The sequence below is a fragment of the Jaculus jaculus genome, chromosome 2 (genome assembly GCF_020740685.1).
Source record: "Jaculus jaculus isolate mJacJac1 chromosome 2, mJacJac1.mat.Y.cur, whole genome shotgun sequence".
NCBI classification, from domain to species: Eukaryota; Metazoa; Chordata; class Mammalia; order Rodentia; family Dipodidae; genus Jaculus; species Jaculus jaculus.
Genome location: NC_059103.1, coordinates 206,374,930 through 206,387,542, shown reverse-complemented (window position 1 = coordinate 206,387,542; position 12,613 = coordinate 206,374,930). Strand labels below are relative to the sequence as shown.

At 43.8% G+C, this 12,613-nt stretch overlaps 1 protein-coding gene across 1 annotated transcript in view; it reads right to left on the bottom strand.

Moving 5' to 3' along the window:
• The window catches only part of Hhla1 (HERV-H LTR-associating 1), a 39,778-nt gene extending 30,637 nt beyond the window's left edge, over positions 1-9,141 (bottom strand). The window contains exons 1-5 of the mRNA XM_045143562.1: positions 9,063-9,141; positions 8,057-8,116; positions 2,429-2,485; positions 1,579-1,638; positions 154-234 (exon numbers count right to left, since the gene is read on the bottom strand). Coding sequence (XP_044999497.1) covers positions 154-234; positions 1,579-1,638; positions 2,429-2,485; positions 8,057-8,116; positions 9,063-9,141 — 337 coding nt within the window. The remainder of the gene's footprint in view (positions 1-153; positions 235-1,578; positions 1,639-2,428; positions 2,486-8,056; positions 8,117-9,062) is intronic.
• Between the last annotated feature and the right edge of the window lie 3,472 nt (positions 9,142-12,613).

The window sequence follows — 12,613 nt, the reverse complement described above, 5'->3', positions numbered from 1 at the left end:
AGGTCACCACGGGTTAGTAAGACAACAGACTCTCCACTCTGAGCACACAGGCCTTGAGGCACAAGAGCGATGCGATGTCTCTCTCCTAGGTCTCAAGTGGTCCACAAGAGAAGCAGGTAAGAGAAGATAGGATACCTTACCCGGACGGCTTACCTTTTAGAGCTCTCCTCAGCATCCCATTCACAAGCTCCGTCAGGTTGAGGGCAGACAGATCCACTGACCATGCCGGGAGCTCTGAAAGATATCGAAACACGGTATCTCTGCTGGGTTTTTCTCTGCAAAATAGATCGTATCTCATTTCCAAATTTGAAGAACATGGGTTTTCTCTTGAGATACGCGTTAGCATAGATTGAGGGCCAGGTGCCAAGGGCTCAGAGATAATAGGCAGTTTCTGCCAGCAGATCAGGAGATGGCAGCCAATGACACACATAACTCTTGTTTTTAGGGACAGTTTTTAATGTCTGTTTGAAGAAATTAGGTGTGGGCAGGATATCTCTCACCCACACTTGGATATCTGAGCCCATCTCATGTGCTCTCATCCGCTCTGCATTTTTTTAAATTATTTTTATTTATTTATTTGATTTGAGAGTGACAGACAGAGAGAGAAAGAGGCAGAGAGAGAGAGAGAGAGAGAGGGAGAAGGAATGGGGGCCCCAGGGCTTCCAGCCACTGCAAACGAACTCCAGACAGTGCCCCCCCTTGTGCATCTGGCTAACGTGGGTCCTGGGGAACCGAGCCTCGAACCAGGGTCCTTAGGCTTCACAGGCAAGCGTTTAACCGCTAAGCCATCTCTCCAGCCCTCCGCTCTGCATTTGAGAGCGAATGCACAGGGTCAAAGATGAGCCCGGGCGTCACCAGTCCCTGGCTTTTTTTTTTTTTTGGCTTTTTGAGGTAGGGTCTTGCTCTAGCCCAGGATGACCTGGAATTCTCTATGTAGTCACATGGTGGCCTCGAACCCACAGCAGTCCAACCATGTGGAGAGACATTGCTTGTTAAAATTTCTCTACAGCCTGGGTGTGGTAGCTCACGCCTTTAATCCCAGAACTTGGGAGGCCGAAGTAGGAGGATCACTGTGAGTTCAAGGCCACCTGGAGATTACATAGTGGATTCCAGGTCAGCCTGAGCTAGAGCGAGACTCTACCTCAAAAAAAACACCCCACCAAAATCATTCTCTTCAACGAGGAAGTGGTTCATCAGGGAAGGAGGGGAACAAGAAAAGGTAATGGGAGTTGCACTTGAGGAAATCGTATTCTATACGTGCATGAAAATGGTATTACGAAGCCCATTCTTATGTACAATTAATATATGCTAGTGAAGTATATGAGATAATAAATAATTGAGATAAAATCCTCTCTTCTCACAGCTGTTCTTTGAGGATTCGGAAACAAGCATTGACCAGGTGGGAATGGTAGTTGATGCTCTGAATATTTTTTTAAGTATTGGCTTTTCCAACTTCTCCTTAACACCCAGGAATAATTCCATGTTATTTTCCCTCACATGAGGATGGGAAATTCTTCCAGAGACATGGGAGAATTTGCTCAGGAGCCCACCTACCTTTAAGTTACATGGGAGACTTACCTGTGGAAGCAAGAAGCTCCACCCGCTTTTTCTTCCTCTCTTCTGCCCTGTGGACAGACACTGGGAAGGAAAACACTCTCATGAGGCAGTGCACATCCACAGTTCTCACCTCCAGGAGCTGGAGAAGGCTTGACGGAACTCTCAGGTTCAGCGGTATTGGATTACCTAGGAACACTAAGGAGGGCAGGTCCCAGCTATTCCTGAGCTTGGCCCCTGCTTCCAGTTCTAATCTCCTATCTGCTATGGGTTAGACAGACAGACACATATTTATAAATTCAGCAGCTACAATGTAGAGTGTCTACCAGGCATGTCCAACCTGTGGTTTATAGGCCACATGCATCCCAGGATAGTTATGAATGTGGCCCCACACATTTGTAGACACCAAAACATATCTCAATGTCAAAAGGGGGTGGGACAGCCTGGTCTCTACTTATTAGTTGAGTCAGGATATGGTTTCAGAAAAGAGAAGCCATTTGCTTGACTTTGCACAAAAGAAAAGTAGTAGTGAAGGCTCAGACCTATTTCCTAGAACTGCAGAACAGTGCCCTTGACTGCGAGTTTCTGGCTCCATGGGGCTTCCTGCTTGTGGTTTGGGAAGGAGGAGGGGATTCATGACAAGTGAGTGTCGTGAACACCTCTACCAGGACATTGACCTGGCCCCGAGTGGAGGAGAGAGCCTGTTTGTGACCAAGACGGACCTGGAGGAAGATGGATACTCACACTGCACCTGTTGCTGTCATTGGTACAAGGCTTGCTCCTCATGTACATTTGGATACAGAAGGTAGAATAACCAAGGCTAAGATGCACCCAGCATGCCCAAGCATGTCAGGATCAGGCCTGGCATCCTTACCTGTTGCACCAAGAAGGGCACCGTCTTTTTCCTTCTTGAGACCTTTGCTTCCAGTCACTGCAACAGAAGTTTCTGCCAATGAAAGAGTATCCTAGAGCCTCTCATGGTCTTCAGCACCCTTAAAAATAACCTCTTCTACCATTCCCTTTGAAGGATGGATGGACAAAGACCCAGGAAAGTGAGGTGATGGACCTGAAACCCACAGCAGGCAGAGCCCAGGACAAAACTGAAATACAGGCAGCTCTGCCCACTAACCCTAACCCTAACCCTAACCCTAACCCTGATTGTCCCCTCTCCACTTCACTGTGGCAAGAATACACGGCGTGAGATTAATCCCAGCCCTGCTTCACCCTTCACAAAGTTTTGAGTACATAATCTGGTTCTTTTCGTTTGCTTTTTTTTGGAATTGAAGTTTGAATCCAGGGCCTCACACATTCTATGAACGTACTCTACCACTGATCCCTATTTCTAGCCTTGTTCTTACCTTTTTTTAAAATTACATTTTATAATTAATTTCTATTTTATTTATTTATTTCCAAGGAGAGAGAGAAAAATAAAGAAAAAAAGAGAAAATGGGTACACCAGGGCCTCCCTCCAGCTGCTGCTAGCAAATTCAAGGCGCATGTGCCACTTTGTGTATCTGGCTTTACATGGGTACTGGGGAATCAGATCCAGGTCGTTAGGCTTTGCAGGCAAGTGTCTTAACCACTGAACCATCTCCCCAGCCCTTTACTTTCTATTTTGAGAATGGGTCTCATTCAGTTGTCCAGGCTGGCTTTGAACTTGCTGTGTAGCCCAAGCACACTTTGGACTTCTAGTCTCCTGCCTCAGCCTCTTGAGTATCTGAGACATCAGGTCTACACCACCAAGCCTGGCGGCGCATTGCTCTTAATTATAGGCACCAAGTAGTAAAGCAGATCTCTGCAACTTTTCATCTTCATACTTCTTGAATCTCTCCATTTCCTCCTTCCTTTTGTACCCTCCATATCTATGGGCTTGTCTTGTACACTTCTTACATAAGTGAGAGAGTCCAGTATTCTGTCTTCTGTGCCTGGCTTATTTTACCCGGTGTTTGTCTCCCAGGTTCATTCATGTTTCTGCCTAAGGAGGCATTTTCCTCTTTTAAGCAGTCCTATTGCATTGTATGCATCTACTACATCCACTTCTCTAGCTTCGGTTGCTTCCTCCTGCATTTCAGGTAAAACTGAGGTCCAGTCACCTGTTGACTGCTTCAGCCAGTTTGACTTTTTACAAGTTATCAAGCTTCTTGGTTAAATATCAGTGATCATGAGGTTAAAAACAGTGGATGAGAGCTGTATATGGCCTAACAATGGTGATGTTTGAATTAAAACAGGTCACATGACAGTAAAACAAACTGTGACATTGAGTATTAAACAGACCAAACAGCTATCAAACAACCCGTTATCTGGCCTAGAGAACTCAGCTCTGTTCCTCTAGGCATGGAGTAGCAGAATACCTACCTAGTTGTGGCAATGAGGCTGAGGGAGGAAGCACCGGTTTGATTGCTACCTGCCCAGGCACCAGAGTTATCTGGGCAGGTGAAGGCCTGGGATCACCTTAGCTCTGGGTCTCCAGGCTGCAGTGATGGACAAACTGCAGGGAGGCTACAAACTGCAGGAATGGAGAAACGACAAGGATTCTGCAGGCTGCACGTGTGGGCAGGCTAAAGGGATGTGACAGGCCTCAGGGACGTAGATGCTGCAGCAGGAATGGATGGCTCAAGGGAGCATCAAGCAGAAGGGATGTGATACAGGACACAGGGAAGGCTGAACACGCTAAAGGATCGGCTTTTGTCTTTCTTAAAAAAATACCTTTTTTAAAGAAATACCTGGCTTGAAGACTTTCTATATCTTTCCAGCCACGGTGGCAAGCTTGACACAATCTGTGACTAAAAATTATTCTTGAAATCACTCTTTTACCAAAGAAAAGGTTATGTCTGTAATCCAGGCTTTAGAATTATGAATCATTAATTTTGGCAGCCATTTTTCTTTCTCTCTCCCACAGTGATTTTTTGTTTGTTTGTTTTTGAGATAGAGACTCACCACATGCCCCTGAGGGGTCTCAGACTTTCTATGAGGACCAAGCTGGCTTCTATCTTGCAGTTGTTCTACTGGTTCTGCTTTCTGGCTACTGGGATTATAGCATGCCACCATTACTGCAAGTAGATGCCTGAGTAGGGAGTTATGTAGCAGCAGTATTAAAATTAATTGCTGGGTGGGTTATATCGATTCATTTTCTGAACTTGGACAGCCACACACCATACTAGCATCTTCCTCATGGCAGGCACCCGGTGCATTCTGCACTAGAAACAGTGTGTTACTTTATCCTTCATGATTGCCTTTGCCATGGATTTTTTATCTTATTAAGAAAAGAAAGTAGAAGGGCCAAGTAGGGTAAATCCTGTGAAAAATTATAGTACTTATGCTCAATATATTGGCATAATTGATGTCTAGGAAGACAGAAGAGGCTGGTTGGGGAGTGTTTTATCTTTATTTAGTCTTGTATCTTTTACCTTTTAAAAACATTTATATTGTGTGTGTGTGTGTGTGTGTGTGTGCATGTGTCTGTGTGTGCAAGGAGGGGAGAGAGAGAGGAAGAGACTAAGAGAGGGAGAGAGAAGAAAGAATGGGTTCATGGGCTCACCAGGTCCTTCACCATTGCAAATGAACTCCAGACATACACCACTTTGTGCATCTGGTTTTACATGGGTACTAGGGAAGCTAATCCAAGCAATCATGCTTTGCAAGCAGGTGCATTTAACTCCTGAGCCATCGCCCCAATGCCACCCTTTTGCCTTTTAAATCAAACAAATGCTCTAATTAAATTAACTCACAGTGAATATCAATAACCCCACTGAAGAGGGCTCTCAGTGGAATGGGGCCAGAGGAGGGGGATATGAGGATAACCTGAGGGGAATAGGACAAACATGTAATTTATTTATACTGTGAAATTCATAACTGATAAAACTACAATAAAAAACAAAAAACTAAAATAAAAATATTGCTGGGCATGGTCATGCATGCCTTTAATCCCAGCACCTGGGAGGCAGAGGTAGGAGAATTGCAATGAGTTCTAGGCCACCTTGAGACTATATAGTGAATTCCAGGTCAGCCTGGGCCAGAGTGAGACCCAACCTCAAACACACACACACACACACACACACACACATTTTTTTCTATAGAGAGCTGGAATGGAGAGATGGCTCAGCAGTTAAGTATACTTCTCATGCAAGCTCCAGATCACAAGTCAGCTGCTGAGCATGAGTACGTGTGCCTGTCACACACTGCTGTAGGGAAGCAGAGGCTCGACAGTTGTCCAAAAGCTCAGGAATCACTAAGAGACCCAGGCTCCAATCAAGATCTGGCCGAAGAGCTGTGGATCAGCACGCCTAACATTTTTCTTGAACAACCATAAGTGAGTGTGCCCCACCACAAGAAGCATATGGGGTGCCCTTGGGCATGTGTATGCGCATACACCACACTGAATTCCACACTCTACAAACAACATGCACATGGGAGAAAAGAGACAATGAAAAATAAGAAACAGAGGAGATGGCTTAGTGGATGAAGTGTCTGCTGTGCAAGCCTGAGGAACTGAGTGCAGATCCCTAGCACGCATGTAAAGCCTATCTACAGGGAGGAGGCTGAAACAGGAGAATCCTTGGAAAACTAGTGGGTCAACTAGCGTGGCTAACATAGTGGTGAATAGGAGACCCTGCCTCGAACAGATAGAAGGTGAGAACCACCACCCAAAGTTGTCCTCTGACCTCCCCGTTCACACACACACACACACACACACACACACACACACACACATGAATAAAATAATATTTATGAAATAAAGAGTAACTTTCACATCCCCATAAAAGCTTAAAATCATATTGGAAAAGTTATTCTGCTTGTTTACTAAACATTTTGGAACAGAAGTGAGTCCCCTGACGTCTTTCTGTCACAAGTTATTCATAATTTCACAGAACAGCCAGTTTCATCCCATCAGCAAAAGGAAAGACAAATAAAGGCAGGAAATCACAAAGGTGCTTTCCTTTACAAGTCTTCTGCCACTGATCGCAAACTACGGACTGGGTACATGGACCAAGACCCTGAGTGTCCAAGTTGTCTACGAATGATAAAGGAATGGCTCAGAGAATTGCCCCCTCACTGCTAAAGTGAGGCAGGTAAGCCTAGCAAACAGCTTAGCTAAGAAGGATTCCACATGGCTTGCACAGAAACTCTTCCCCTGCTGTGGAGGTTTGAATAGAATAGGTGGCCCCCAATATATTCAGTTGTTTGTTTGTAGTTGGCAGCTGCAGCCACCTGGCTGGAGGCAGTGTCACTGGGTGGATCTTAAGGTGTGGTGGTGGGTTTCAGATTTCAATCTAAAGATATGCAAAGTGTGCCTAGCAGGAGTTCCTGAAGTGTGCTGTGCTGTGTGGCTTTTTGGCTTTTGGGCTTGTGCTTCTCTCTCTCTTCCTGGTCCTGTGAAGGCAGGCCAGTTTCTTCTGCCATAATGGAACTTCCCCAGATCTGTAAGCTTCAATAAATCCCTTCCACCATAACTGTATCTGGTCTGAAAGTTCATCTCAGTGAACCTGAAGCTCTCTGCAACACCTGCCTAAACAATGTGCCTGAGAACCTGCTGTGAATCTGGAGCCCCCACCTGCACTGAGCCACACATATACCCTGCTCCAGATAATGAAATAGATTTCCCCTTCCCTAGTGATCTGCTCGTTATGCTCTTACATATATACAGGACTGGAAGAGTGGTGCTGTCAGGTGCCAGCAGGGGCAGGGGGATGCAGTCTGGACGAGTTTGGGGGACATGCTCAGTAAAGCAAACTGTCTTGTAGGGGACTTTTAAGGAGAAACTGCTAATTAGCAACTTTCACCAGTGTATGACTAGGTGTACACATGATTAAAGTCAGATGCGTCATGGGAAAGAACATGCACAGCAGAAAAAATATGTTATATTACTCAAAACTGACAATCAAGCCACAGGGCCACCCAAACTATTCCCTTAAAATTCATTCAGCCTAACCTCCCTTTAAAACCCAGTATCCACATAAAGCCAGATGAATAAACTGTTGCATGCATCTGGAGTTTATTAGCAGTGGTTAGGGACCCTGGCACACCAATTCTCTCTCTCTCTCTCCTTACAAATAAATAAAATAAAATATATTTTTAAAGGGGGGCTGGGAGATTGCTTAGTGGTTAAGGCACTGGCCTCAGGGCCCAGGCTGTATTCCCTAATATCCACATACATTAGATGCACAAGGTGGTGCCTGATCTGGAGTTCATTTGCAGTTGCTGGAGGCCCTGGCATGCCCATTCTCTGTCCATCTATCTGCATGTTTCTCTCCTCTTTCACACAAAAAAGTAAATAAATACATTTTTAAAAAAGAAAGGGGCTTTTTTGCAGCTCAACTACTTATGTGCCTTTCTGTATTCCTTTAGTAACAAGCCAAGAATCTGGAACCATGCACACAGAGACCACCAGTTCTAAAGGTATTAGACAGAGACATATTCGCCACTTACAGTTAAAATAAGACTCAGAGAGCACAAAGAGTCTGTTTTAGTCCAGAGTGAGCTGGAGGAGCACTTTACCACCTACCTGCTTCACGTAGGAAAGTCATTCCTTTTTCTTTCTTTGCTTCTCCTTTAAGGCCAGAAGCTAAGGTCAAAATAGGTTTCATTAGGAAAAACTATACAATAAGACATAACATCACAGAGAATTGAATCCAGATTATGCATTTCTCAGATGAAAAACCTGTGATCTGAACTATGACATGATTTGCTTAAAACCCCACATGTATTTTATTCATTAGACCCTTAGTCATCAGATGCCTTTGAAGAACTATAATAATCTAGTGATATTATTATTGTGCATCTGAATTTGCTAGATGTCAAGTGTGTTGGGAAATGTATCATGTCAAATGGTATCGATGGCTGCAGTGGGCACGGTGAGGGTGGGTGACAGGTAGCCTTATCTCATGATGATAATTTGGAAGCCTTCCTTTGGAGAGCATGATAGCCTGAGATCTGAGGCAAGTAGTATCTCTGTATTATCTAAGGGATTGAGGTGTATGGGATGTGCCCAAGTCTTGGGTTGGGTGGTGAGCATTTCTCTAAGGAGCTGACTAGTGGACAAGTGGGTGGGGCATACAGATAGAGCATGTTTCAAGTGGAAAAGATGCAGGAGCTGGGATTCTATTCAAAGAGATGTACCACGTCACTGGAAAATTGGTAGGGAGTTAAGTAGGGGAATGGAGTTGAGATGCAATGAGGTGATATCATCATATGTACAGAAAGATCACTTAGGCTGACAAGTGGGGAATGAAGCATGGGGAGGCAAGAGGAGAGAAGCAACAGACTGGTTTAGAAAGATCCCTCAGTGGCTCAGGAAAGAGAGGATGTGGTCTGAACAAAGATGGCAACCAGGGAGGCCTAGAGCCTTCTGTGGAACTCAAGTGCAAAGATGTTAAGAGGAAAACAAAAATGCTCATTTGATCAACATCACTGAAGATTCTGGGTTGAAATGTGGACTTCGGAGAGTCTCAAAGAACTAGAATATTCAAACAGCAGGTAGAACAGACACTTCTGGAACTGGCCACCTCCACCTGTGTTCCAGAGGGACAGGACACACACGAGGCCCATGAACAACCTCACAGAAGGTCCATGTAGCAGGATGCTGGACATGTTGGGACACTCTGGCCACCTGTGAGCAAAACAGAGAAAAGACACACATAGGTATGTGTACACATAGACTACACTTTGGGACCAGAACACAGGAAGTTATTAGGACTATAATCTGAAAAATTCTTTGTACTAGTCATGATAAGTTAGGTCATGCTAAGATAACATATGAATCCTATAATTTATTTGGCTTAACTCTACAATAAAGATAATTTTTTGCTTATAGTTTATAGTTGATTGTATGTGTTTCAAACAGTTACTAGGAAGCCTTAGTGAATAGTTGCTATGGTAGTTTGAATGTATGTTCCCCATAGACTCAGGTATTTTATTAAGTTTGTAAGTTGGGTCTTCAGTCACCTAGCTGGAGGAAGTGTCACTGGAGGTGGATCCTGGGATTTATCCCAAAGGTGTGTTTGGGGTGGATCTGACTCCAGCACAAAAGATGTAAGAGAGCAGTCTGTGCTCTGGTGTGTCAATGTTGATTTCTCTCTCTGTTTGGGTTTATGAATGGAGCCAGCTTCTTCTGCCATTTGATAGATCTTGCCCTGGATCTGTAAACTTAAAAATAAATCCCTTCCTCCCTTAAAACTGTGTTTGGTTGGATGCTTAGCTAAGCAACATGGAACTGAGCCCACAACACATGCTATGCCATCTTGCAGTTGTCTGGCCAACTGGTAGCTGTGGACTCCTTCATTACCAACTCATTATGGCGGTGGAGAGAGCTGAGGGGTTAGACGCTAACTCTTAACTGCTTTGTCAGGAATTGACTTAGTTGCTTACTTATAACCCACTCTAGAATGGTTCACCTGCTCTAAATGGCTGCAGGAACACTAGGAATATTGGAGATGGTTGCATGCACACTCAGGAGACATTCATGTCCTGTCTTTGAATGTTCTGAGTAGATGGGAAATGTCCTTTATTCATAAAGAGGAAGGTGCTATGAACAGGAGCACAGGTGAGATGGAAACCTCCCTGTACTCGTAGCACTGGGTAGGAGCGATCCTTTTAGTCAGAACACTTTCTCCTGTTCATGTTCACCTAGTGAGTCCAGAACCAGCATTATTTGATGCTTGAGGCATGAGTTCTGAGGTGGGCAGGTAACATGACAAGTTAAGTGAGGATTCTTTCCTCTGGCAGCTAGGTTGCTATGGCAGCATCACTATGTGCTTCTGACCTGTGTGTATAAAATAGTCATAGCTTCCTTGAAGATATCTTCCAGAGAGTAAATGACATCGTGAAACCCAATGCCTAGTGTGACTGTTAGAATAGAGTAAGTACCTTTGCTCTTTGTCCCTGGTCCTTCCATTCCTCTTTTTCATCTGACAGAGGCTCAGCATCTCAGTAAAGGTATATAGAATAAACAGACACAAACTGATAGCAGGAAGGTAACATTACCTATATCCCTATGATAGGCACATATTTCTTTGTTTCTTTTTTGATCCTTGATTAAAGTGAGTTCTTTTACTGCAAGTAAACATGGCAAATCTTACTACTTTAGGACTCCAATGATCACTTCCCGGGGAGGAAAGGCTGCCTTTCCTTTCAGGTTAGGTTTGTATTCACTGCCATTGACTGAGTCAACTACGTGTTTGGTGGAAAGTGAGGAGATTGATCAAATGTAAACAGAGAATACACAGATTTGAGATCAATGGGAATACTATTTTTCATATATCTCATTGAACATTTGAGACAATGCTGGTTTAGAGAGTCAGAGAGATCTACAAAGAACTTTACAGTTTATAGAAGCAGATGGGCTGGACTTCAAGTCAGACTTCAACTCATGGCAGGACTAACCTCTTCTGCCTGTGCTATCTTTACCCTTGCAAACCTAGACTATTGTGGAACAGTTTAGGGGTAGCAAGAAGCCTGGGTCTCAGGTCAGACAGACTAGATTTGAATCCTCATTTGGTCATTGTGATCTGAATCAAGCTAGATCTTCCTTCTACCCTAAAACACTAGTGAGGCTTACAAAGTCTGGACAGTTGTCCAAAACTTTACCCAAAAACTATGATCTTATTCCATTATACTTCCATGGTGATTATAATAATCATCTGTAAATCATTTTTTCTGTCGGTAGCTCTCTCAAAGAAGCAAGTCTGCAACGATGTGACAATAGTAACATCCTAGAGGGATTAAAATAAGCCACCCCAAGACATGCTACTTTGGCACATGAATTATTTTGAGCTGCAAGCTATTGAGAAATGACAGATGCAGAAAGAAGCCTTCTTGGGTTATCTGACTAAGCGCATACATTTCTAAGAAACAAGGTCTGTCCTAAATTCCCTCTGTGGGAGGGTTCTAGAGCCATGAAGAAGATGGAAAGCGGGAACCGAGCTGCGTCTGCACAGCCTTCTGGTCTCCTCACGCACTTACTTTCCCACAGTGCACACCACGAGAGGCTCAAAACCCTCTTTCTCTGACATTACTGATCTTCTACACATTTGTTGACCTCATATTAAAAAGGCATATGAGCTCCAGGGTCTAATTTCCTCTGTGGGATTTTCAATCCATTCCTGGGAGGACAGACATAGCTCATGCTGAACATTCTATTTCAGTCCATCTTGCTTTGTCACTTCTATTTGTAGCTCCAGACATCCAACCTAAGAGACTAGGGGAAATAGGGTTTTCGTTTGTTTTCCTTCCCACAGTACAATTTACTAAGCCTCCATTTTGGAGCATGAACTCTATTATTTTATGTTCACCCATTTAGAGAGAGACGTTGAAAACATCCTGTTACACAATAGAAAGGCTGGGGATCAGAAGTGGAGGCCTTAGCTTATGGTCCCACCGCAGAACAGAAGCTGGACATGGTGGCTTGTATCTGTAAACCTAGCCCTCGACAGGCTGACTAAAGGAGGAGGATTGTCATGACTTCAAGGCCAGCCTAGACCACAGAGTGAATTTCGGGCCAGGCTGGGATACTGTATGAAACTTTAGATGAACAAAACCAAACTCAAATAAAGTGAACAAATAACCAAATAATTATAAAATAACCCTCAAAGACTCAGGAATCACTGTGGAAAGGTGGCAGAAAAATGTACAAACCAAAATGTAGAATGTAGAGAGGAGTGCCTTGGAATGCTGTCTCCAGACATAAAGTGAGTGTTGCATTCATGACCTCACAGTGGCTTATCTACACAAGACCTGCATAATATGATGGCAAAATAAAATCATTATATCAAAATAGAAGCAGGACTACTTGGGAAAAAGAAGGGGTTCAGTGGGTTGAGGGATTAGGAAGGCGCTAGGAGGAGATTATGACCAGGGTACATTGGACATATGTATGGAGGCTGTCAATAAAATATTATTTTTAAAGAGGCTAAATTAAACTGAGATTTGAACAATAGTCCATCAGATACTTATCTCTGACCTTTTAATATTCTTCATTTCTACATTTCTGTTGCAAAATATCTCCCTAAAGAGCCATGGAAAGACTCAATGCTGAAAACGAAGAAAGTTGATCATTTTCAAGCAT